The sequence below is a fragment of the Mauremys mutica genome, chromosome 13, assembly GCF_020497125.1.
Source record: "Mauremys mutica isolate MM-2020 ecotype Southern chromosome 13, ASM2049712v1, whole genome shotgun sequence".
Taxonomy (NCBI): Eukaryota; Metazoa; Chordata; order Testudines; family Geoemydidae; genus Mauremys; species Mauremys mutica.
In genome coordinates, this window is record NC_059084.1 from 40010201 (window position 1) to 40038194 (window position 27994).

At 42.4% G+C, this 27994-nt stretch overlaps 1 protein-coding gene and 1 pseudogene across 1 annotated transcript; both read left to right on the forward strand.

Moving 5' to 3' along the window:
- Nucleotides 1–3877: 3877 nt before the first annotated feature.
- LOC123348712 lies at nucleotides 3878–13487 on the forward strand (annotated as a pseudogene).
- Nucleotides 13488–26622: 13135 nt separating this feature from the next.
- On the forward strand, nucleotides 26623–27558 carry LOC123347306 (olfactory receptor 13G1-like). Its single transcript, XM_044984725.1, has one exon. The coding sequence runs from the start codon at nucleotides 26623–26625 to the stop codon at nucleotides 27556–27558; it is 936 nt and encodes a 311-aa protein (XP_044840660.1).
- Nucleotides 27559–27994: the final 436 nt, after the last annotated feature.

The window sequence follows — 27994 nt, forward strand, 5'->3', positions numbered from 1 at the left end:
ATTTATGAATCAGTGATTAGAACCATAATTGCAGTCCTGTGCCTCTGACTCCATAGCAATGTATAAGTGAAGCATGGATTCTTTGTAAAGGAATTATAAAGAAAATGCATCCCTACTTATTCAAAATAACTCTGAAGGGAACCCCAAATTCTTGTAGCCCTCATTAGAGATGATATACTACCTTTTGCAATCAATGAACTATGACAACTGCTGTTGTCAGTTAGGTGCGTGTGTGCTCTCTCCATATGCTGTCCCAATCCTGCACAGATAGTTGGTTCAGCAGACCTCGATAGTACTACCCAGAAAGAACAACCACCAGCACGGTTCGGTGACAAAGGCTCAAGACACTGTCCTAGCGCCCTGGCTCTGTGGATACAGGTGCACTAACACATGAGTGCCCAGTGACAAAAAGCGGCGCAGTCAGCAGCAGAACTTTTTGCTTTCCTCAAGGTCACACATAGGATTAAAGTGAGTCACCCTAATATTTATAGACTGAGACAAACAACTTTCATACCATCTTATGTGTTTCATGACCTCCACTTGTATCATGCTCCAGGTGTCTCCAGCACAACGTCCCTATTCATCACTTCTGTCAAATCCTCTTATCTGATGTTAGACCAAGATGTCTTTTGTACTGTGTTCTTACACATATCCAGTATTTGTAGCTTCATAGGAGTGTCTGTGTTTTAGCAACACTAGCAATACTTTTGCCAAAGTCATAGAGTGAACTTGTTAATATCTACTTTAATACGTGGCCTAACTTTGGTTCACAGCCTCTGGTTCAGGCCTCAGAACTTCCATAAGGCCCAAAGGTCAGGCTTTCTCTTTCTCCTACAACTACCAGGTGCAATCAATAAGCCAAATAGCCAGTATGACCCAGGGACAGTCATGGATTTGGGTTTCAAAAAAAGTTGAAGAAAGGCAATGCCATTTTCTTCCAAAGCTCCATTTTGCTTAATTGAGACAAGAAGTTTCCATAAGTCTGATGACACCCTAATGTTGGATCATATCAATGGCCCCGATTCAAGAGTTTTTCTGCTTTTCTTCTAAGTTCAATTGATCCAGTGAAATCAACAAAATGACTCATATGCTCAGAGTCAAGTATGTGCTTGAGGGCTTGGCTCTACGAACTAAAAGACTTTTCCGTTGTAATTCCTACCCCTGAAAAATCTTTCTCGGATCTGAAACTCAACCTGGGTTTTCATTCCTACATAGTATCATTCTAGAAATCAAATCTGGCTTTCATACTTCCCAACAACAGCGCTACCTTCAGATTTTGCATGCCATGACAACTGTGTAGCTCCATTCAGTCTCCTGCAGTTAAACAGCAAAATCAGTGCAGCTCTGCTGGTTTAGCCCTTGCCTTTGAAGGAGTTGTGCTGATTCATACAAATTGGAAACCTGGTCCATTGACTTTGATACAATGAATTTGATTTACACTAGCTCTGGAAATGTTTAATTGACTGTGATGAAGCTGTGCTGATTCATGGCAGCTTGAGATGTGTCTCACTGACTTCACAGGACAAATAGAGAAGTAAGATAAATAGTATTGGTGAAGACAATGGAGGCATTCTACCAGGGAGAGTCAGCTCAGATGATTCAATGTGGATAAAGGATCACTGATAGTAGAAGTCTGAGGGTGAAATCCAGGCCCCATTCAAACCAAGGTCAACATTCCTATTGACACCCATCAATGGGCCAGGAATTCATTCTGAGATTTTCTCCACTCACTGATTAATATAGAATCTATCTCTATTCGTAGCACTATTTTCAGAAAGGAATACATTGCTGGAAATTATGTTTTCTCCTGGAAAATTCAGAAGAACGTACATTTGGACCGCAAGAGGATTTTTCTCAACTTAATGTGGAAGATTTTTTTTATATTGATTCAGGTGACGCCCATTTACCTTCTCCTATGGGGCCTTGTTTGAGAGTTAGCTCTTGTCCACACTCACAAGGGATGCAAGATCTCCCTACAGAAGGTTACTAGATATAACAAACGGTAGTCTTCAAGAAGTCATAACTCACTTGTAGTCTGCATTTAAATTACAGTATGGTTGACTGTATTTGAGGATTGAAAGAGAGGTGAGAATATTCATTTTGCTTGCTTGCTTTTTCACAATAAATGCTTCTAAATCAGGGGTCAGCAACCTTTCAGAAGTGGTGTGCCGAGTCTTCATTTATTCACTCTAATTTAAAGTTTCGTGTGCCGGTAATACATTTTAACATTTTTGAAGGTCTCTTTCTATAACTCTGTAATATATAACTGAACTATTGTTGTATGTAAAGTAAATAAGGTTTTTAAAATGTTTAAGAAGCTTCATTTAAAATTAAATTAAAATGCAGAGTCCCCCGGACCGGTGGCCAGGACCCGGGTCGTGTGAGTGCCACTGAAAATCAGCTCGAGTGCAGCCTTCGGTACGCGTGCCATAGGTTGCCTACCCCTGTTCTAAATGAATCTTTCTGACTTTTTGTGGCTGGTATGTCAAAGTTCCTGAGTGTGTGTGGCACCAACACCCAATGAAATTTAATGAGAGTTGAGTGATAATTCCTTTATACACTTTTGAAAATCAAGCTAAATTTAATTTCTGTAGTGTATTTAAAGTTTTTTAATTTGACTAAGTGTGCTTTGCAGTGATACATATTTCCACAACATTGTTTATGAATATTGAACCATATTCTGATCTTGTTCTGATCAATGTGAATCTGATGAAAATTCACATAAATCTGTGAAGTGCCTTTGAATTTTATTGTAGTTGAAAGTAAAGTCAATGGAGATCTAATGTGGTAACATTGATAAGAGAGGTTGAAGATTCACAACCTATTGTCTGCAATCAAATTTAAAATACAATGCAAAGAGTGGCAATTTTTTTTTAAAAGTCTCTGTTATGAAATACGAATAATCTTTTCAATATAACCTCATGATTAGTTAGATTTATTGGCTGTAACTCTCTTCTCATTTTCATCATTTTCACAAGTCAATAACTCCATTGACTTCAGTGTAGATACTACTGATTTCCTGCAGCAGGAGTGAGAGGAAAATCTTGAGAAGCAGTAGCTTAGGAATAAGATTAGAGAAGTCTGAAGACAGTAAAGGGAGACTTAACTGTAATGCAGTAAGGAGTACTTGTCATATCATGTGAATGCTATTCCTAGGAATGACACAACATGTATATATTGCCATGTAGCTGATCTTCAAAATGAATTTTTGAGGGCACGATTCCCCTCTCATTTACACAACTTCTATACCAGTGCGACTCCAGTGAATGGAGATTCAGCCCCACTGACTGCAATGCAATTATGGCATCTAGGGCCAGTTAGAGGGAATGCAAGTTCTTCTAGTCTGCATCTTGATTCTACCTAAATATATCTACGTATTACTTCTTATATATTATTATGTTATTTTTCTGGTATATATGGTCTGTATGCTATATACACTGAAGGTCTCCTATATTGCAACCAATCTATTTTGTGAAATTAGTTTAAAAACGGGAATCTTGGTTATTCATAAGATTACTGGTGTTTGATTAATTTTGAGATTATATTGTGAAATCCTCTCTCCAGAAGTTTATTTAAACAGTCCAAATGACTGAATGCACCTCTATCTGAGAAAATCAAGAATGTTATTTTTCCCCTTCTCTACTCAAATGCTGGGAAAATGGAGATTCAGTAACTCAAATTATTGTGCTAACGTATTTTAATGTAGCTCAGTATATTAATATGTTATATGAAATGTGTAGAATATCACAAGATCTCTCCCTCTCTCCATTTCACTGTTGGTCTGTCTAGATGCTTCAATTGCCAAAATGCTGTAGTTTCTGAAGAAATACCAGACTGAAACTTTAATCTTTGTTCCCACAGAAGGAGCTCTCAAACAATGGAACCCAATAATCATACCAGGGTGACCGAGTTCATCATGCAGGGGCTCTTTGACCATCCTCACCATCAGGGGCTGTTCTTTGGGCTATTCCTCTGCCTTTCTACAGCTGTCATCATGGGCAATTCCCTGATCATTGTGGCTATTTTCCTACACCCACCTCTCCACACCCCCATGTACTTCTTCATTGCCAATTTGGCCACCCTCGACATTATGTGCAGTTGTTCAGTTTTGCCCAAGATGATGAAAAACCTGATGCAGGAGAAAAAAACCATCTCCTTTGATGGCTGCATGGCCCAGGTCTTTGCGTTCACTTTTTCAATGGCGACAGAGCTTATGCTCCTCACTATCATGTCATATGACAGGTATGTAGCCATCTGCCACCCCTTGCGCTATGTCAACCTCATGACCAAGAGAATTTGCATCAGTTTAGCCATTGGGGTCTGGGCTGTGGGTGTTGTCAATTCAGTGGTGAACACATTGCTCATGCTGCGCTTGGATTTTTGCGGACCCAACCTCATCCAGCATTTCTTCTGTGAGATCCCACCACTATTGGCACTGTCCTGCAGCTCCATCTACCTCAACCAAGTTATGATGTTCTTGGCAGACATCTTCCTGGCCATGGGAAACTTCCTGCTGACCATCGTGTCCTATAGCTTTATCATCATCACCATCCTGAAAATCCGGAGCTCCAAAGGAAAGCAGAAAGCCTTCGCCACTTGTTCTTCCCACTTGCTTGTGGTCACCTTGTTCTATTCCTGCATCATTTACACCTACATCCGGCCAACCTCCAGTTATTCCCTGGATAATGTACACTTTAGCGACTCCCATCCTGAACCCTCTGATCTACAGTCTGCGCTGTGTTGAATCACACTAGCTTGACCAAGGCTCATTGGTATGAGAATTTTCAAATATTTAGGTATCGAGTGTGATTTTCATAAAACATAAAACTCCATGGTTTCATTGGGTGTTACTTGCCCAGATGCTTCTGAAAATCTTATTAGGTGTTTTAATAGCTATAAAAGTCTGCCCATTGTGTATAAAAATATTTTGCATGCAATCTCATTGAATCGGAATACTATATTTCATCCTAAATTAGTAATTATGATAAAAATACCATTTTTCTCTGTTTTCTAATTTATTTTAAGACGTTAAAACCACAAACATTTCAAAAATATATCTGTTAAGATCTGGAGCTGTCATTGTCATTTGTCATGCGATTGGGTCAGAGATTATAATAGAACTATTTTTATTAAGGTACATTTTTACATAGCTGTAAAAATACACTTTCAGCATGAGAAATGTTGGGTTTTCAAAAGGTCTCTTTTGTGGATAAGGCGATGTCTCAATCCCAACTACATATAAATGAAACCGTTGTTCTCTGTTAGCAGAATTGAGTGTATTGTTCTCTGAAAACATCCACTCAATCTGCAGTGGCAGTCCAAAAAGTGAACAGAATGTTGAGAATCATCAAGAAAGGGACAGATAATAAGACAGAAAATATCATATTGCCTCTATATAAATGGTATTCCCACACCTTAAATAGTGCATGCAGATGTGGTCTCCCCATCTCAGAAAAGATATATTCAAATTGGAAAAGGTTCAGAAAAGGGCAACAAAAATGATTAGGAGTATAGAATGGCTTCTGTATGAGGAGAGATTAATAAAACTGGGATAGGTCCATCAGTGGCTATTAGCCAGGATGGACAGGAATGTTGTCCCAAGCCTATGTTTGCCAGAAGCTGGGATTGGGTGACAGAGCATGGATCACTTGATGATTACCTGTCTGTTCATTCCCTTTGGGGCACCTGATATTGGCCATGTCAGAGGACAGGATATTGGGTTTGATGGACCTATGGTCTGACCCAGTATGGCCGTTCTTATATTCATATGTTCACAATACATCGTTCACTGAAGTCGGGGGTTTCATGTCCAATTATTGCTGCTGACGTATCTTAGAACCTCCATCATTTAATAACTTTTTGACCTTTTATTAAAGTGCACGAAAAAGAAACATAAAAAAAAAAATCTCTGGTATTTTTTTAATAAATAAAGTATTAAGTAAGGATTTCATGTTAACAATTACCATGATTCCTTTCCTTCTAGCCATATAGAGTGTTTTATATGGAAATTTTCCTTTTATGGAGGAGAGATGGTTATTGTCAAGGAAACATTGTTTTTGAGCAAGTTGATGTCAGTGGGAATACCCTGAATAGATAACATTGAACTGTAGATAAGCTGTAGACAAAAGCTATTGGTCCTTACATGATCCCTAGGATGTGTCATTGAAGTAGTTTCAAGAAGTATATACATTAATAGCTGGCAAAGATGTATATAAACTTTGTAGTGTGTGGCATGAATAGGATTTGCGATATCTTCCTGTACCTAAACCCCTGCGTCTGGTCCTGGCTACCATGGGCACAGAGCAATTACAAGCATGATAAAGTAACTTGAGTTATGAGCTGGAGTGGAACTGAGTTTCTAGATCCCAAATAACTGGATGAATTGTTCTCCCAGAACTGGATGAATTGTTCTGAGTTAAGTGAGTGGAAAAGGCACTGGAGGAAAACAACACAAAGCAGGGAAGGAAAATGACAGTTGTGGGAAGAAGTTACAGCAGGAACCCACAGTTTGTATTCCCAGTGTTATTTGGGATGTAGGTGAACCAGTGGAGGGAGTGTGGGTGGTGTCAGTTGATTCCCTCTATCTGGCCAGTTTTGTCAGAACACCTTTCAGAATCAAGACACAGAAGATGTAACGATGTCATAGTGGATCTAGGATCTCAGCATTTGGTGTAGTGGGTAACCAGAATGGTAAAGCTCTCTCCTTCCAGTCCACGCATCACCCTCTGATCCCATGCAGTCACCCCCCAGATACTTGATATTCCAGAAGGTTTGGCATTCAACATTCACCCATCATTCAGGTGATTTCAGCTGTGAACATTTCCACCCATTTCTTGAGTCTCTGGGCTTCTTTGCATGACAATCCTTGAAAATCTTACCATATATGCCTCTGACCAACAGGACCTGTCTATGGAGCTATGCCAATTTACACCACCATGGTTCTAATGCTGTATTTTATGTCAATTTACCCTGGATTCTCCCTAATGGGCAATTTTAATATCCTAATTGGATGATTTCTTCTAAAAGATCTTCTGCAATTCAAACAAAAGTTAATTCAGGGAAGGCCTCTGTCCTTTGTTATTCAGAAGGTTAGATTAGATTATCACAATGGTTTTTTCTAGCATTATAATGTGTGAACCTATGAATCTACCATTCTGCTAAATGGATCTATTGAGACTAATTCTCATTGACAATGACAGAAATATACACCACTCTAGCAGTGGAAAGGGGCTTTAAAATTGGAGTAAGTTATATTTAGGCCATGTCTACGGTACAGACCTATAAAAAATCCACAACCATGAGCAACACAGTTATACCAAAATAACTGTCAGAGTAGACAGCACTGTGTGGATGGGAGAGCTTCTCCCATCAACATAGCTACCACCTCTTGGGGAGATGGATTACTTACATTGACAGAAGGGTGAAGCTGCACCACTGTAGTGCTGCACGTGAAGGGAAGCCCTTAGACTCATGGTGAGGTGCCTTTATATGACTGGATGGATATAAAATAACCTTAAGGTGTATACACAAAGGGACTTAGGCACCTAACTTACACTTTGGGTGCCTAAGTCCCAGAATAAAGCATCACTGATATTCAAAAAGAAAGAAAGAAAGAAAGAAAGAAAGAAAGAACTCAGCTTCTGCTGAAAATTGATGGGCCCCCAAACTCTCTCAGCACCTATGTTTTTGCAAAAAAAAGTCCCATAGGCACCTAGGGGCATGCAGACGGCTGTCCACTGAAAGCATCTGGGTGTTTTAGCCCTGGAACAATTCGTGAAGCAGGAGAAGATAGATGTTCTTCTGCCTCACTTACTATAAAGCTGTGACTCTCCCTGAGGATATTCCAGGTTATCAGGCACCTCGTTACCCCGCCCCCACGGCCCTTAGTATGAGAAAGCCTTGTCAGTGCCTGCTGAGTGTAGCTCCCTGACTCCACGATCCAGAGGTGACGCAGAACTTCCCCTTTTTGCCCATACAGGCTCCACTGTTCCTTTGCAGGTTTGCAAGAGACACACCCCAGGCCTGGAGCCCTTCAAGAATCCTCCTGGAGACTCCAACCACTGATTCACTGGAGCAAAGAATCCTGTGGCACCTTATAGACTAACAGATGTTTGGGAGCATAAGCTTTCGTGGGTGAATACCCACTTCGTCGGATGCATCCGACGAAGACTTGCATCCGAAGAAGTGGGTAGTCACCCACGAAAGCTCATGCTCCCAAATGTCTGTTAGTCTATAAGGTACCACAGGATTCTTTGCTGCTTTTACAGATCCAGACCAACACGGCTACCCCTCTGATACTTGATTCACTGGACATTCCCAGATTGACTACTCCCAAATGAGCATGATCCTCAACCGGCACAAATCTCATAACTCCATTGATTTCATTGGAGCTATGCTAAATTAGAGTAGCTAAGGTCCTGACAATGTTTCATGCAAATATTACCAGGGTTAGCATGAGTCCAGATATGCCAATGGATGGATAATTTGGAAACTAACTTCCTCATCATTCAATGAGTATGAATCACTGATGACTTACAATTTGTGTAACCATTTAACTCGGTGCAAAGTTACCGTGATTCTCCTCTTGCCTACAGCAGCTTCAAACCAGAGCAGCTCAGATGTGGTCACCAACACCAGATATAAGATGTTGGAGAATCAGGTCCATCAATTGCTTTGAAGTTATTTCAGATACAAACTACTGGAAGTGAGAAGAGAATGAAATGAGGAAAGCAAAGTGGATGGTGAAATGATACTAGTGGTATAAAGGAGTAGGGAATTCTAGATTAACGCTCCTGATTCTCATTTACACTAAGGGCTAGAGTCACAAAGGGACTTAGGTATTGTAACACTGAGCATTATCATCCTTAATTTATGGGCACCTAGAAAATTGCTGAGCTTCACAAAGCCTGAGTCAGGCACTCAGTTGCCTTATACAATGAGTGGAGAGATAAATGGAATCCACAAAAGGCGGCAGGCTAGATGGCACCCCACCTAAGCTCACCAATGGGAAATGACAAAGAGGGGTTGGTGTCCTAAGCCCACCCCTCTTGGGACTTTGGCACCTGAACCCAGGCTAGAGGGAGACACCTACCTCTGCTTGGGATTCTCTACTGTGGGCCTTCTCTTGGAGGTGTTTCTTGCAGGAAGCCAGGGGGGAGGCACTCCCTCATAACTTTTAGCTTTGTGGGGAAGGCACTCCCCTGGGACGGGGAGATCTTGATTCATGTCTTTCCTCTACCTGAGGAGATGTGACCAGGAATCTGTCACCACTCTGGTGAGTGTTATGAGCATAGGGATAGTCTGTTGAAAGGTCTCCTTCAGTGTCTCCTGGGGAAGCTGTTCCATTTTTTGATAAACACTTCAAGAGTCATTGGACTGGAGAGAGAGAGAGAGAGAGAAAATATGAGAATGAGTTTGGAGCCTAGTGGTTAGAACATTCCCTTAGGATGTGGCAGAACTAGGATCCTGGCTCTCTGCTGTAGTGAATTTCTTAAAAAATGTGTATTCACAGTGGAACAGTTTCAACAGGAGTCCAACACCAGCCTATCCCATAGGCCAGTGGTAAGAGCACTCACATAAGAAGGTCTATTGTGGTCATCTGCTCTGACTGCATGCCTGCCATAGGTTATATGGTTTCCCCAAAATTATTTTTTTCCTTAAACTGGAGAAGATCTTTAAACAAAATCCTATATGGATTTTAAAATTGCCATTGAGGGAGAATCCACCAAATAATGGGAAAACTTTGTTAGAACGACTAGATTTCCACTGGCATAAATTACCGTAACTCCATTAAAATCAATGACCAAGGTTTTGTTGTGTTTCCTGTACTATACGTTTTGCAATGAACAAAAGTTAAACTCTTCCTGTTTAAAAAAAACCTGTTTATGAAATTCAGCCAAACTGGAACAAACTGGTTTGTTTATGTGAAAGGAATTGTACTAAGTGGTCTCCAGTGCTCCTGGTAAATTAACTGCTTGTCCTGGGAATGAGCTTGAAAGAGTCTAAAAATGGGTGGAAATGTTTCCAGTTGAAATCACCAAAATGATTGCTGAATGTTGATGGGAGGAGGCTGCCACACCTTCTGGAATATTATTTATCTGGGGGTCATTCAATGTGATCAGAGGGGACTGGAAGGAGAGAATTTTACCATCATGGCAGCCATCTCCACCAACTCCTGAGTCCCTCGATCCACCATGACACCTTTCAAAATTTTGCCCATATCCTGAAAGGCATCCTGCCCCAAACTGGACAGCCAGAAGAAAACAAATTACATCACCCTCATTCCATTGGCTGTGGCTAAATCCCAAACAACACCAAGAACATGAGCCTATGGGTACTGCTGTCATCCCCTCCCCTATGTCTAATTTTCCTCCCCTGCTTTGTTTCTTCTCTTTCTTGCTTCTTTCCATTTATGTCTTGTCTAGGAAGAGTCGGACTTAGCCGCCATAACAGAACCAACCTTTGCAACGGTGTTGTGGTCCTGTGACCAGAATGTCAGCTAAAAGCAACCCCTTAAGCAGCCTGGCTCTGGCACAAGTTTGACTGATCTCAGAGTGTCAGATCAGACCAAAAGGTGGCAGCTGACTTTTTTTTATCTGTTTTTGATGTGTGTTTGTTTTGTTCCAGGATGAGTTTCCAACAATAACAACAGCTTAAGACCATTGAAACTAATGTTTTCTCTTTCCTTCCCAAAAACAACAGCAAAGACCTTCTTTAATACCATCTCAGATGCCCTATGAACAAAGGTTTTTCATATAAAAGATCTATAAAGCTAAAGGGAAAGAGTGAAAATGTTGCCATGAAATCCTTAATTAATCCTTCACTAGACTGTGATTCAGCACCTCTGGCTTTCTATTCCAAGCTCTGTCACTAGCCTTCCGGGTGTTCTTGGGCAAGTTTTTCAATTCTCTCTACTCAAAATTAAAATATTCTATTCAGTTCAACATATTGAAACATTTTGATTCAGGCAACCTCAACCCAGGAAAAAAATATTATGTTTCAGATTTCTGGAAATAAATAAGTTCTTGGCAATTTTATGTGGGAAACTTTGATTTTGCAGAAACTGTATTTTTTGTTTTTCAGTTTTTTAAAATATTTTCTACAGAAAATTTGTGAACAGCTCTAGTTACTTTAAAAAATGAAAGTTTCTCCTGGGGTGGAGTGCTGAAGCAGATTGCGTGGCTGCTGATTTTGAGCAGCCTGATAACAGGGCTCTTAGAGGAGCACAACAGGGGGCAATTTGAATCAGGGAGACTTTGAGGCAACATTTTGATAATGAGCACCTGTAATGTGTATTTCTATATAGCAATCTGCCATGCTTCATTAATTTCTCTTCTTATTTTGCCTAAAACTTGTGATGATTCATGAGCAGGATTTGTATCTAGCAAATGACTGAACAGCATGTATGTTTTACTACCAGCAGCAATCGGTACGTGTAGGACACAGATAAAGATTGGTTATCTTTCAGAGAGATTTTATTTATTAAAAGCCAAAAGGCTTGGTGGAAAGGGAGATATCAGTTGTTAGGATGGTGCTGAATTATTATGAATTACTCTGGGTGACATGAGTCTGGTAAAACTCGGTAATTCTAGACTTGCTGGAGGATTCTGGGAGCAGGGCATCAGATAGGTTATATGGAAATGTACTGAAAGTGCTGCTATTGCACTTGAACACTGACACAACTATACACTTTGGATGTTTTACCAGGGGATCTGTGTGTATTTCTGTTGATGTGGAAGAATTTTGGTCATGGTCAGTTATGTTTTCCAAACAAATCATGCAGAAAACACATAGACGGTGAACTTTGACTGAATGACCTTGGTCAAATGACCCTGTAAAACCACACAACCACAAGAGCTGACACCAAAAGGTGATTGACTGATGAATGAATGATTGATGAGAGATTAAATGTCAGCTGGCCTTCACCCTGCACCAGGAGACACTTAAGAGAACAAGATATTGAGAAGAAGAGAAGAAACAGCAGCCTTCATCTAGGACTGGGTAGCTCTACCTGCTTTGTTTGCCAATCAGGATACTGTGTAGGGCCAGCCTAGTTACTGAGGGTTTATGCTTTGGGAACTGAGGCTTATTAGGAAGTAGCACTGTATAATCTTTTTGCTGACTATCTGTGATGCTTTCAAATAAATAGCTTTCCATTGAAGAAAAACTGAGTCTGGGTTTTTACTGGCACTAATACTGTGATTTCTGCCCATCTGTGGGCCAATAAAGGACACAGCCTTTTATCAGCAAAGGGCAGTGTAAGATCTCAGAGCTGTGCGTAAGTCCAGCTATCATTTTGGAAGCTGTCCAAAAGGGTGGAATGAACAGGACACTGAGATGTTCAGGGAAGTTGCAAGGAATGTGTAGGAGGAGTTTGGAGAGGGAATGGAAAACAGTTATGTATCAGTTACAGGGTGCGGGGTCGAGCATGCATCTGTTCTGACCACAGAGTGATTAGGGACTTCATTTCAGTTTGCTATTCCATAGTTTTATCATCCACTCATGGGACTTTAGAATGCACTTCTCACTCTCCTTTCTGTCCTACCTTTCCATTTCTTCCATTTCGAATGGGGTAAGGAACAAAGCAGCTCTGCCAAGGAACCTTCAGCAGAGGATTGGTGAGTACCTCCAGAAAAGTTTCCTTAACATCTCCTTGGAGATTTCCCAGTGTACATGAACACACTGTTCTGCCGCACTGCTTGGATGCAGGGCCGGCTTTAGGAAGTGCGGGGCCCAATTCGAACAGTTTTGACGGGGCCCCGGCAGGGATGACTAAAAAAAAAAATAACACCAACCCCCCCTTTCATTTCTTCCATGTATTATTTACTTTCCATGACTATATACATAATAACAAAATTATTTATTACATACATTACATCATATATTATAAATATCGAGTTCATTAAGAGGAACTTTATTGTACACCTCACCTATATGTTTTTAAAACTTTATCTTCCTCGCTTTTTGTTTGACAAAATCTTTCAGTAAATTGCCTAACTCTAAGCTCTTCATTACTTCGCATTCAATTGACATGATTGCCAAATTGTTTAATCGGTCTTCCTGCATTGTTGATCGCAGATATGTTTTAATTAGATTTAGCTTCGAGAAACTCCTCTCTCCTGAGGCTACAGTTACCGGAATAGTCAGCAAGATTCGAATTGCTATAAATAAATTTGGGAATGCTGTTGATCGGTTATTATATGCAAGAAATTGAAGGATTTTTAGGGGGTTTCTACAATCAGATGAAATAATTGGCTTTAATGCTTCCAGTTCTTCACAAAGCATGTAGCCATTTATGTCAACTGATTTTACAATTGAAACTTGTTCGTTTTCCTGCACTATTTTCACATCTGTCAATGCAAGTTCCAGATCTGCAGCAGCTTTTCGTATGGTGTCCTTGGGAAGATTTTTGAATTTGCATAAAAATCCAAATAAACTCTCATGCTTTTGTAACTGTTCAAACCTTGGTTCAAGTGACTGTAAAGCTTTGTCTAAGACTTGATTGAAGCACTGCACTCTGTAAGCTTCTTTTGGATCAGAAAAAGGCTCATCTGCAGACTCGTACTCAAACTGTTTTTTTCGTTTGCGCAAACGTTTAGTCTGGAATACTGGAGTCACATCTAGATCTTTGGCAAGTTCATTGGCACCAGTTAACACTTCTTGAAAACCCTTCTCTCTGTACATTTTTAACCAGTTAAAAAGCTTTTCAAATGAAGAAATTCCTGCAGAAATATCCGTTGTATCACTCTGCAGCTCTTTGCTCACAAAATTCACTTGAAAAAGTAAATCATGCCAGAAAACTAGCGAAACCAAAAACTTATAATCCCTTATTTGAATAGCCAGCGATTCAGCTTCATTTTTTGCTTGAACATCATCAGTTGTTTCGGCTACCTCTACGAGTGCATCATAAAACTCCCCTTCTTGGTACCACAGAGCTTTGACGCTTTGCATTCTACATTCCCATCGTGTTTCGCAAAGAGGCTTTACCGAAAGGCCAGTAACATGTTTTCTAAAAATAGTCCATCTTTTAGTAGATGCAGAAAAAAGGATGTAAATACGCTGCAAGGCTCCAAAGAAACTCATCGCATCTGGACATGTTTTGGCCATGTCTCCCAAAATGAGATTATAGTTGTGACATGCACATGTTGTAAAAAAAGCTCTTGGGTTTGTTTTCAAAAGTCGTGCTTGTACACCTGATATGTTTCCCTTCATATTTGCACCGTTGTCATAGCCCTGCCCATGGATATTTGCAACGTCCAATCCCAGGTCTTCGAGTTCACTTAAAAGGATATTGTACAAATATTCACCTGTGCTGCTTTCTACTACTATGAACTTAATTAAATGTTCATATACTCCTGCTGGAATACTTGGTGATACACCATCAGCCACATAACTAATTGTCAATGACATTTGTTCTTGGTGAGCATTCCCTACAATACTAATACGTTCATTTTGAATGTTTTTTCCTAAATAATGGTCATGTATTTCTTTGTTCTTGATTCTTCGTAAATGTTCCTGCATCACTGGGTCAAACTTTCCCAGTAATTCAATAACTCCAAGAAAATGTCCATTGTGTGATGTTCCCAGCCTGTAGCAGAGTGGCTATCCGCTCCCGCCTGTTGGGGCTTTAAAACAGCCCTGGGAAGGGGCTTTTGGCTGGGCTGATTGGGGAAGTGGCTGCAGCTGGAGGCCACGCCCCAAACTGAACAGGGCTTATAAGAAGGCAGGGAAGCCAGGAGCAGTCAGTCTCTCTCTGTTTCCAGAGGGAGATGGACCTGGCTGCTTAGAGGCTGAGAGCTGGTCTACACTAAGGGGGAAAATCGATATAAGATACGCAACTTCAGCTACGTGAATAACGTAGCTGAAGTCGAAGTATCTTATATCGATCACTTACCCGTCCTCACGGCGCGGGATCGATGTCCGGGGCTCTCCATGTCGACTCCGCCACCGCCGTTCACGGTGGTGGAGTTCCGGAATCGATAGGAGCACGTTCGGGGATCGATATATCGCGTCTAGATGAGACGCGATATATCGATCCCTGAAAAATCGATCGCTACCCGCCGATACGGCGGGTAGTGAAGACATAGCCTGAGACGGTACCTATGGTGAAGCAGGGCTGGGGAAGGTCTGAGGAGCTAGGAAAGCTCCAGCCGGGAAAGCCCCAGGCTGCGGCCTAGGAAAGGGCAAGAGGTACTGGGACAACCCAGGAGTAGGTAAAGCAGCAGGTCCAAACCCCTTTTGCCTGTGATGAGTGGGCTGATGCTGCAGTCTGCCCCAGGGTGTGGGGCTAGACCATGACTGTCAGTGGCCACTACTGAGGCAAAGTGGGGATAGTAGGGTGGGGGCTCCCCTGGGAGGAGGAGACCCAGTTATAGTTAAAGGGGCACCGGGTCCAGGGAGGGACACGGGGCCGAGAGCAAAACAGGTGGATCACCAGCCTGCAGAGGGCGATCCGGACTGGAAGAATAGCTAATTCCCGGAGTAACCAGTAGGAGGCGCCGCAGGGGTGAGTACCGCCCTGTTACACAGCCGTTCATCAGACCCACGAAATGATAAGTTTCGTTCTGCTAGCAACTGAACGACAGCAACTAGTCTCTCAAAAACTTGATACCAGCGTTTTGCTTCTTGGTCAATACGTTTTTGTTGTATCGAGTCAATGTTTTTTTCAGCAGATAACCTTTGCTGAAGGTCGCAGCAACTAAGCATAGCTTGTAAATGTCCTTTTGAGTTTTCGTGCTCGGACAATCTTGTATGAATATTAGACCAGTCATTAAAACCATTAGATGCTAATGAACTTGTCACATTATTGCACAAAATCTTACAATAATAACAAAAGATCTTGTCGGCTGACACTGAGTATATCACCCATGGACGAGGTACAATTTCACCATTTGAAAGTTTCCTTTTGCAGTGAAACTTTGAAAAGTGTTTCCCAATCTTATTTTTAGGGAAATCTTCTACAATAATTTTAGGCGGCCCTTGTTTTACTAAATACTCTCTGATACGCTGGCTAATGTATTCTGGCCAAGTTGCAGGATCATCAGATATTTCCATCTCGTCAGCAGAGTTGAAGTTGCCTTTCTTCTCTGGATCTAAACCACTCACATCTTTATTATCAGAAAAGCATTCTTGACCCTCAGTACCTTCAGCATCAGTTACAGCCCTTTTTGTAGTCTTCTCTTCACCATGACTGTCCAGAGTGTCTTCTTCAGACTGATTTGGCTCTTCAAATTCTTCGTCACTGCTGTCGTTCTCTGTCTGTGTCGTATGTTCTACTGGAGAATTTTCAACCATATCTGCATCTTCACTGAGCTCTTTTGGCTCAACAGTAGAATCAGGTCTGCTAAAATACTTGCTTAAAGCATCCTTTTGCTTCTGTCTTTCAACTGCCTTTGCCTTGTATATGGCTCTTTTCTTACTCCCACTTGGGTACTTTCTACCTATATCTCTTGATCTCTTGCCCATATTGATAGAAGTCACCACATTCTAAAAGAATATTAATTATAGATTTTCACTTCCATATTATGAAAATAATTTATGTTTTGATAGTTGTACAACTGATTTTATTCAATAATGTCTATTTTATGCCCCCTCCTTCCCCCCAGCACCGCCCGGCCCCATGGAAACACTGCCCCCCCAGCACCACCCACCCCGCAGAAACAAACCCTCCTTCCTCAGCGCCACCTCGTCGAAACAGCTGTGGACCAAAGAGGAAGGTTTGGGGATGGAGGGAGAAACGGCACACATAGGCAAAAAGAAGTATTCCATTCTATGCATCTGAAGAAGTGGGCTGTAGCCCATGAAAGCTTATGTTGAAATAAATGTGTTAGTCTCTAAGGTGCCACAATTACTCCTGTTCTTTTTGCGGATACAGACTAACATGGCTGCTTCTCTGAAACCTGGCACACATAGGGTGACCAGATCACAGGAGTAAAATAGGACCCGCCCCCCTCCCCTCTCGGCCCCACCATCACACCCCTCTTCACCCCCTAGTCCCTGCTGACTTGATGCATCCCTCTTAGTCAGTCCTCCACCCACCACTCGCCTCCTTTCACCTTCTCCCTCCCCTGCCAGAAACCCCTATGCCTGCCCCTAGAACCCCTGCTGGCTCACTGCTCGCCTCTTTGCCCACCTGCCGCTTGCCCACCCGCTCACCCCTGACTCACTGCTGTACCCCCCCCTGAGTATATAGCCTCATTCAAAGACCCAGGGGTCACTATATTACTGCACACAGCAGTCAGTCAATGCAGTTGTAGATAAATCTCTGCATTATGCATTTTTGTATAACTTTTACATGACTTTGTATTGAACCTTAGTAATATGTTATAGAGGGCCCCTAAGGTAGTATAATTAAGGTAAAAGAAAAATGTCTTTTTGCTAGAAGCAGAAAAAGATCTTCCCTCCACTTTGTAATCAATTGCCCTGTTGAATGAATGAGGTGTGAATTAGGAAGGTGTGGAAGGCAGCACCTCCAGACAGCTGCAAACCTTGGAGAGGGGCTGGGAGCCAGACCAAGGAGCTTTGCCCACGGCTGAGTGGGACAGAGTTTGGGTGCTGGGTGCAGGCTCCGGACTGGGGTGCAGGAAGGGTGGAGGGGTGCAGGCTCTGGGAGGGAGTGCGGAGGGGTGGGTGCAGGCTTTGGGACAGAGTTAGGGGGCTGGAGGGTGGTGTTGGGGGGAAGGGACTGCCATGTGGCTTCCTTCCTCCCCTGTTGCCCCTCACCATAGCCTCAGTGGGGGATGGAGCTGCCCCTTGCCCAGTGTTTGCAGGAGTGGTGGCTGGGGGGAAACCCAGTCAAACTCTGGTTTTACTCTTTCGCTGATGGGTCACTTTAACCCCTTACAAACTCCTTCCTGCCTCTCTCACTCCTCTTTTCTACTGGGCTTGTTTGATCTTTTCGGTGGAGCCAGCTGAAAACCACAAACCCCAGTGAAAGCAACAGGCTGGAAGACTAGACTGAACCCACCACCCAGCCTAGTCCATCCCAGAGCCCAGGACTGAGGGCAAATGTCCCCCCACCCCCAGGCCACCTGCTTCCACTCCTGGCCTCTCCCAGCGCTGCCAATGATTCTGTGTGGCTGCATCAGGTGGGATTTCAAGCGGACCCCTCAACCCCCCACTAAATTCACCCGTTTTGCGACCACTCATCACCAAGAGCACCTACCTTCCCTGCCCTAAAGCTGCTGGATGGCTAGAAAGCTGAGCTGGGCATTTGATTGATCTAGAATATTATCATGCCCCCCCCAAAAACCCTTAATATCCACAAAGCTTTGGGGGGGTCTATTCCCCCCCCCCAAGCCGGTCTATTTTGTTGTTGCAGGGCAAATGAAGGAGCCATGGTTTAATGGAAATATTTAGCCCCTACAGAGGTCTTGCAGCAGGGAAAGCAGAGTTGATGGGAAGGGAACTGGTTTGGATAGGAGCCCCCGTCCTCCTCCTTTGCAAATAATTTGGAGAGGGGAATCTGATCACTCAGTGCCTCAGTTTCCCCTCCTGCGGGGGGGGGGAGATAAAAGTCTCAGCCTGCCGTGTTGCAGACCTTTTGCATTCTCCCCTCTTGATGTATTTGATTTCCTCCTCCAAACCTCCCTCTCTCTCACCTGGAGTTCACAGCACTAAGTACCGGCTCGGGGCTTTTTTCCTGGGTTACATGATCCCGACTTTAGTTTTGAAACAGACACAGGCAGGCACAAGCTCACCCTCAAACAGCAACACCACATAAACCACAAAACCAACCCAATATTACAAACCTACGGGGAATCACAGGGTCAAACCCTCACCGTTGGAAGCCCCAGCAGCTGCTCAGGTGAGTGAGGTCCACTGCAGAGATTCCTGTCTCCCACCGGACCAGAAGCTCCCTTGGCGTCTCCTCCAGGTGAGTGCTGGGGGTGGGGGAGGGGAAGGAAGGCTGCGAAGCACATGTGCCTTCTCCCCCTCTCCCCCCTTACCCCTTCCCCCTCATGACCTGCAAGTACAGCCAGGGCTGCCTCTGCCTCAGCCCTCTGCTGGCCAGTGTCTCTAGTTGCCTAGCAACAACAGCTGCTGCTTCCCGGAGACACAGAGCTTTGCTTCCGGGAGAGACGCTGCCGGCGCGGGGCCCCCTCAGGTGCGGGGCCCAATTCGGGGAATCGGGCAAATCGGCCTAAGGCCGGCCCTGCTTGGATGAACAATGGAATGTGAAGAGCCCTCAAACACAGTTAGTTCTGTACATTTCCATCCCTTCATCCACTTCTAGAATACACAGAGCAAAGCACAACTCTATCTCTTATAACCAAGCTGCATCAACCAAAAAAGATCACTCACCAGGACTTTAGTCTTCTGCATTATGCACACCAGAAATGGACTGCTGGTACTGGCTAGACCCTTCCGGAGTGCAGAAATTTTTTTGACTCGCTGTGCTACTAGACGACCCTGCTGTGTGCTCCACAATGTCCTCCAACTCCACCTCCACATCCAAGATTTTGTCCTTGGGATTAGGCCCAATGTCCTCTGCCTCCAGTTCTGCCAAAGTGTCCACAGGACTCTTGGCATTGGCAGTGGAGGTGGGGTCACTGCTATGGATGGTATCCAGCTGTTTATAGAAGTAGCAGCTCTTGACGCAACACCAGAGTGACCCTTGCCTTCTAGTATGCCTGCCTCAGCTCCTTTATTTTCACTTTACACTGCACTATGTTGCATTTATAGCCCTTTTCAAACAACCAGCAAGAAATCTGCCTGTAGGTATCAAAGTTCCTACAGCTGGAGTGGAGCTGGGTCTGGACACCTTCTCTCCCCATATGCTCAGAAGATCCAACAGCCCCACAGTGGTCAATGCAGGAAATGTGATGTGAGCTCTCCATGCCAAGCAAACATGAAGTGGAATGTCAAAAATTCCCGAGCCTTTAAAGGGGATGGGGCTGATGTTTGTTTACCTTGCTGCAGGGCAGCAGAGTTTGAACTGCTGACCAGCGCAGTCAGGATGGGCATTGTGGGACACCTCTTGGATGCCATTTACAGTGGCAAAACTGAGTGGTTTCTACACTGATCCTTTGTCAATAAAAGTTTGCTACAAAAAGTTCTATGACTCTCATCAAGGTGGTTTTATTTTGTTGGTAAAATAGGGTAATTTTGTCAGCAAAAGGAGCATTACTGTGTGTGCACCTCCCCTGTTTTGTTGACAAAAGCTGCCTTTTGCCAACAAAAGTGTTGTAGTTTAGGCAAGGTCTGAGAGAGGTAGTTAAGCTGACCTAAAGCCTGGTGTAGCCATCATTAGGTCAACAAAAGAATTCATCTCTCCAGCTAGCTATAATCTTTTTCAGGGGTGGATTTACTACCAGTGACATAAAATCCCCTTTTGTTGATGCAGGAAGTGTCTACACTATGGCACTTTAGTGGAATAGCTGAAGCACCACAGATGTGCCACTGTAATGCTTGTAGTGTAACCGTATGCAAAGACAATGTGCGGAAAACTCTCATTTTTCTGGATTTTCAAGAACACAGTTGTTGTTGGGGACAGTGTTACTTTTAAAAATAGAAGTGTTACTTTCTCTTGTAAAGTAGCATTTTCAACACTTTGTTACTATTTTCCTACTGCCAAAAGTTGGAAAATAGAAAAAAAAATTAAATGTTGGTTTTACTCTATTTTCAAAATTTCTCACATTGTATGGGAAAACCAAAGTTTCCTGATGGGAAAAATATTGAAGAGGATTTTTCCTGTCAAAATTCTGGTGTCTTACAATAAGAATCCTTAATTCACCATCCAGCTGGAATCCAGTGGTGAGAATCGCTATCCAGCAGTGAGAATCTTCTAAGACTAGACGAGCATCTCACACCCGGTTTGCTTCAAAGTCAATGAGATTTGGGTGCATAACTCCCTTTGATAATCTCAGTTGTATGTTATTTGTAGGCCTTGTGCTAGGTCTCGGCAGAGGGAGGGGCTGGAATTTGCCCTAAGTGAAGAACCTTGATAAATCCTTTGTTTGCCACCTTCTTACTCATGGTCACGAGAACTTCACATTAACTGCATGTAAAATGGAATTAACATGAGGCTACAGACCAGAGATGGGCCTTGTCACCATGCCTCAGTGGATCACTTCTGATCATATCAGATACTGGACATACTGCTGAGAAATGGGGAAGACCTACCCCCAAAATGGTGGTTATTCTTCCATAAGAGCCAATTTAATCAAACAAAGGGTTCTTCTAATCCCAAGAGATCAGCCACACAGCCAGGTCATTATACAATTCAGATCTTACCCAATCAAGCTGTTGCCAATCCATTATTATATAACATCAAAAAAATTATTTGTAAGAGAAAGATAGAGGAGAGAGTTAAAATGGTCAAATGAATCAAATCCATACAACCATGGCAGAGTTCTTGTATCAGGTTTGAAGCAATGATGGAATAAACTGCTGGCTTGAATAGTCTCTGGTAACTTCCAAATGATCGGAAGGTCCTCAGGACATGAGTTAGGATGCTCCTTTTAGTGTAAATCCATAGTCCAGAGATCAGAGCAGGAAAGAGGCAAGATGGAGATGCTTGCAGGGCCTTTTATTCTTTCTCCCATGTTGAGGGAAATTTCTCAGTCTTAGTTTGTGGAAAAGTGCAGCTACGAGATAGAGTCTAGGGTCATATGAGCAAGTTTAATGCCCTTGCATGCTTCTAAGACTCATAGCAGGAGCCATTACTCATATTCTGACTAAATCATCCTCAGGAAGACACACCAGGTAGGGATGGGCTTCTTCTATGGTCTTTTGTGCAAGCTAAGTGTCCTTCAATGGGCCATTGACAATATGCTGGCCGGATTCGACGTAAACTAATTACCTTGTGGGTGTTACCATAGGAGAAAACACATTTGAAATACAGGTATATAGTAAACATTCATAACTTCAGACACAGAAATGATATACACAAACAGCATAATCATAGCAAATCATAACTTTTCCATTGGCACTTTATATGACATACTTTGCACAAGATTTGTTGCACTTAGATAACAGGGGTAGCAAAAATGATATACATTGTCATATTTGAATCATATAACGTCACAAGCCTGAGCCATAATTCTTGCATCTCAACACCCCAAAACGATTGGAAAATTAATAGCTAGACTCTGTCTCTGTAATGGGCCAGTCAAGCTAAAACTCCCACTCTAGCCTATGTAGCTGAGATGCAATATCATCTTCCGCTACAAAAAATTACAGAGACATAGAGACTCACATACACAACAAATAGAAGAAAGAAAAAATTGATGGTAATTCATAGAAGCTAGGAATTGCAGAAAATTCATAAGGGAAGCAAAGAGACACAAGGAGAAATGTATGATCAAGAGAGTTAAGGGATTATAAGTGTTAGAGGGCTTTCCCTCAGCCCTCCCACTTCCCTGGTTCTTGTCATGCAGACAGCAAGCAGTAAAAGACCAGAAGTCCAAAGTTCACATAATACAATGTTTATTGGGGTTTATCTGTAAAACAGAGCAAAATCAATGGGGCTTTAAGATAGAGGTATATAAAATCACGAGTGATGTGGAGAAAGTAGATAAGGAAAAGTTATTTACTTATTCCCATAATACAAGAACTAGCAGTCACAAATGAAATTAATGGGCAGCAGGTTTAAAACAAATAAAAGGAAGTTCTTCTTCACACAGTGCACAGTCAACTTGTGGAACTCCTTGCCTGAGGAGGCTGTGAAGGCTAGGACTATAACAGCATTTAAAAGAGAACTGGATAAATTCTTGGTGGTGAAGTCCATTAATGGCTATTAGCCAGGATGGGTAAGGAATGGTGTCCTTATCCTCTGTTTGTCAGAGGGTGGAGATGGAAGGCAGGAGAGAGATCACTTGATCATTACCTGTTAGGTTCATACCCTCTGGGGCACCTGGCATTGGCCACTGTCAGTAGACAGGATACTGGGCTAGATGGACCTTTGGTCTGACCCAGTATGGCCGTTCTTATGTTCTTATGTAACTTCAGTACTGGGCAAATTGATTGAAACTATAGTAAAGAACAAAATTATCAGACACATAGATGAACATGATTTGTTGGGGAAGAGTCAACATGGTTTTCGTAAAGGGAAATTATGCCGCACCAATTTACCAGAATTCTTTGAGAGGTTCAACAAGCATGTGTACAAGGGTGATCCAGTGGATATAGTGTGATTAGATGTTCAGAAAGCCTTTGACAAGTTCCTGCACCAAAGGCCCTTAAGCAAAGTAAGCTGTCATGGAAGAAGAGGGAAGGTCCTATCCTGGATCAGTAACTGGTTAAAAGATAGGAAACAAAGGGTAGGAATAAATGGTCTGGACTGGGTCCAGTACTGTTCAACATATTCATAAATGATCTGGAAGAAAGGGTAAACAGTGAACTGGTAACATTTGTACATGATGCAAAACTACTCAAGATAGTTAAGTCCAAAGCAGACCGCAAAGAGGTACAAAGGAATCTCACAAAACTGACTTAACAACAAAAAGTCAGGTGAAATTCACTGTTGATAAATGCAAAGTAATGCACACTGGAAAATAGAATCCCAACTATACATATAAAATGATGGGGTCTAAATTAGCTGTTACCACTCATGAAAGAGATCTTGGAGTCATTGTGGATGACAGCTCTGAAAATATCAATTCAATGTGCAGCAGCAGTCAAAAAAGCAAACAGAATGTTGGGAATCATTAGGAAAGGGATAGATAATAAGACAGAAAATATCATATTGCCTCTATATAAATCCATGGTACACCCACATCTTGAACACTGCTTGCAGATGTTATTGCCCCATCTCGAAAATATATATACTGGAATTGGAAAAGGGCAACACAAATGATTAGGGGCATGGAAAAGCTTCCATATGGGGAAAGATTGAAAAGACTGGGACTTTTCACCATGGAAAAGAGATGGCCATGGGCACAAATAATAGCGGTCTATAAAATTATGCCTGGTGTGTAGAAAGTAAGTAAGTCATAACAAAAGAACTAGGGGTCACCAAATGAAATTAATAGTCAGCAGATTTAAAACAAATGAAAGGAAGTATTTCTTCACACAACTCACAGTCAATCTGTGAAACTCTTTGCCAGAGGAAGTTGTGAAGGCCTAGACACAGGGGCAGCTCCAGGCACCAACACGCCAAGCGCATGCCTGGGGCGGCAAGCCACAGGGGGGTGGAGGGGCACTCTGCTGGTTGCCGCGAGGGCGGGAGGCAGATTGCCTTCGGCGGAATGCCTGCAGAGGGTCCACTGGTTCCCACGGATTCGGCGGACCTCCCGCAGGTGTGCCGCCGAATCCGCGGGACCGGGGACCTCCCACAGGCAAGCCGTCAAAGGCAGCCTGCCTGCCGTGCTTGGGGCAGCAAAATACCTAGAGCCGCCCCTGCCTAGACATTAACAGGGTTCAAAAAAGAGCTAGATAAGTTTCTGGGGGATAGGTCCATCAATTATTAGCAAGGATGTGCAGGGATGCAAAACCGTGTTCAGAAGTGTCCCTCGTCTCTGCTTGCCAGAAGCTGGGAATGGGCAACAGGGGATGGATCACTTGATGATTACCTATTTTGTTCATTCTCTCGGGGGCACCTGGCATTGGCCACCATCAGAAGACAGGATACTAGGCTAGATGGACCTTTGGTCTGATCCAGTATGGCCATTCTCATGTTCTTATGTGCTTATTAAGTCTGAGGATGAACTCCAGGCCTCACTGAAGCCAAGGTCAAAATTTCTATTGACACCCATCAATGAGGCCATGATTTCACTTTGAGACTTTATCCCCTCACTAATTAATATGGAATATCTCTCTATTGGTGACACTATGTGCAGAAAGGAATACATTAGTGGAAATGATATTTTCTCCTGGACAATTCAGCAGAAAATACATTTGGACCTACCAACAAAAGGAATGTTCTCAATTTAATGTAGAAAATCTGTTTGTACTGATTTAGGTGACTCCCATTTACCTTCTCCTCTGGGGTCTTGTTGGAGAGGTAACTCTTGTCCACATTCACAAGGGATGCAAGCTCTCACTACATAAGGTTATTACACACGAAAAACAATCATCTTCAAGAAGTCATAACTTACTCAGAGTCTGCATTTAAATTACTCTCTGGTTGATTCTATTTTTGGATTGAATGAGAGGTGAGACTATTCCTTTAGCTTGCTTGCTTACTTCTTTCCTGCTTGCCTGCTTGCTTTCTTACTTTCTCACAATACAAGCTTATAAATAAATCTTTCTGACTTTTTGTGTCAGGTATTTCAAAGATCCTAAGTGTGTTTTATAGCAACAACTAGTGAAATTCAATTAGAGTAGAGTGATTAATTCCTTTATACAATTTTGAAAATCAAGCTAAATTTTATTTCTGTCTTTTTTTTTTAATTTGGCTAAATGTGCTTTGCAGGAATACACATTTCCACAATGATGTTTATGAATCTTGGATCATGCTCTGATCTCATTTTGACCAATATGAATCTGATAAAAATTCATATACATCAATGGACTTCCTTTGAATTTTATTGTAGTTGAGTCTAAAGTCAATGGAGATATATATAATGTTGTAATACAGATATGAGGGGTGGAAGATTCACAATCTATTGTCTATGCCCTCAGAATTTTGGAATGAAATTTGAAATGTGATGCAAAGGGTGGTAATTTTCTTTTTAAAGTCACTCTAATATGAAATATGAAAAATCAGTCTAATGTAACTTCATGACTAGTTAGATTTGTTGGCCCTAACACTCTTCTCATTTTCATCATTTTTACAAGTCAGTAATTCCACTGACTTCCGTGGAGATACTCCTGATTTTCTGCAGCAGGAGTTAGAGGAAAATCAGGAGAAGCAGTAATTTAGTAACAAGATTTGAGAAGTCTGAAGACAGTAAACTGAGACTTTAATTGTAATGCAGTAAGGAGTACTTGTCATATCATGTGAATGCCGTTCCTAAGAATCAAGCAACATGTTTATACTGCCATGAAGCTTGATCTTCAAAATGAAATTTTGGTGGGAACGATTCCCCTCTTGTTTGCACAAGCTGTACACCTGTGCAACTCCAGTGAGCGGATAATCTGCCCCACTGACTGTAGTGGAGTTGTGCCTGATTTACACTACAATGAGTTAAACAGAATTCAAGTTATTTTATTGTGCATCTTGATTTTACCTAAATGTATATGTTATGATGTTATATTTTGTAGTATATATGTTGTATGTGTTACATATATTGAAAGTGTCCTATATTGCAAGAGATCCATTTTGTGAAATTAATTTAGAAAGTGGAATCTTGGTTTTTAATAAGACTTCTAATATATGATTGATTTTTGAGATCATATTGTGAACTCCTATCTCATGCAGTTTATGTAAACATATCGACTGACATCATGAACCTTTATCTGAGAACACTGAGAGTGTTATTTTTCCCTTCTCTACTGAAAGTCAGGAGAATATAGATTCACTAGCTCAGACAGCTTATTGTGCTAACATATTTTAATGTAGCTCAGTTTGTTGATACATTATATGAAATGCGTAGAATATCACAAGTTCTCTCTCTCTCTCTCTCTCTCTGTTTCACTGTTGGTCTGTCTAGATGTTTCAATTGCCAAATGTCTATAGTTTCCGAAAAAATATCTGACAGCAACTTTAATCTTTGTTCCTACAGAGGGAACACTCAAGGAATGGAACCCAGTAACCACACCAGGGTGACCGAGTTCATCATGCAGGGGCTCTTTGACCATCCTCATCATCAGGGGCTGTTCTTTGGGCTATTCCTGTGCCTTTACACAGCCGTTGTCATGGGCAATTCCCTGATAATTGCAGCTATTGTCTTCCATCCACCTCTCCACACCCCCATGTACTTCTTCATTGCCAACTTGGCTGTGGTCGACATTTTCTGCACCTCCTCAGTTCTTCCCAAGATGATGAAAAACCTGATGCAGGAGAAGAAAACGATCTCTTTTGATGGCTGCATGGCCCAGCTCTTTGCTTTCACTTTGTCTGGGGGGACGGAGCTTGTGCTCCTCACGGCCATGTCATATGATCGGTATGTAGCCATCTGTCAGCCCTTGCGCTATGTCAACCTCATGACCAAGAGAGTTTGCATTAATTTAGCAGTTGGTGTCTGGGCTGTCAGTATTACCAATTCATTGGTGCACACACTGCTTATGCTGCGTCTGGATTTCTGTGGATCCAAACTCATTCAGCATTTCTTCTGTGAGATCCCTCCGTTACTGGCACTGTCCTGCAGCTCAATCTACTTCAATGAAATCATGATTTTCATTGCAAACACCTTCCTGGCAATGGGGAACTTCCTGCTGACCACCGTGTCATATAGCTTCATCATCATCACCATCCTGAAAATCCAGAGCTTCAAAGGGAAGCAGAGAGCCTTCTCCACTTGTTCTTCCCATCTGCTCGTGGTCACTTTGTTCTACTCTTCCATCATCTACACCTACATCCGGCCAAACTCCAGTGACTCTCTTGCTAAAGACAAGATAGCAGCCATAATGTACACCCTGGTTATTCCGACCATGAACCCTTTGATCTACACTCTACGTAATAAGGAGGTCAAAGTGGCCTTTGGGAAAATCTTTTCATTCAGGAAAAAATCATAAAATATCAGGGTTGGAAGGGACCTCAGGAGGTCATCTTGTCCAACCCCCTACTCAAAGCAGGACCAGTCCCCAACTATTTTTTGCCCCAGATCCCTAAATGGCCCCCTTAAGAATTCAGCGTACAACCCTGGATTTAGTAGGCTGATGCTCAAACCCTTGAGATATCCCCCCCCCCCCCGCGAATAATAATTTTGTCAAGAGTGAACCTGATTCTGACCTTCCTTGTTCCTGCTCGGCCAAGTCCACGGTGGTGCAAATTATTTCAGAACTATGGACTTCAGTAGACATACATTTGCACTAAGGTTGATTTAATTTGATGGGATGTCAATGATTAACACCAGCGGGAGCAGTATTGAATTGACTGCAGGGGGGCTAGGCTGATTTATAGCAGGTGGGATCTGACCCATCTGACTTCATTGGAGCTATGTTGAGTCAC

Bases quoted from the DNA above. Each gene is read 5' to 3' on its own strand.
- LOC123347306 (XM_044984725.1), top strand. From the start codon at position 26,623: ATGGAACCCAGTAACCACACCAGGGTGACCGAGTTCATCATGCAGGGG.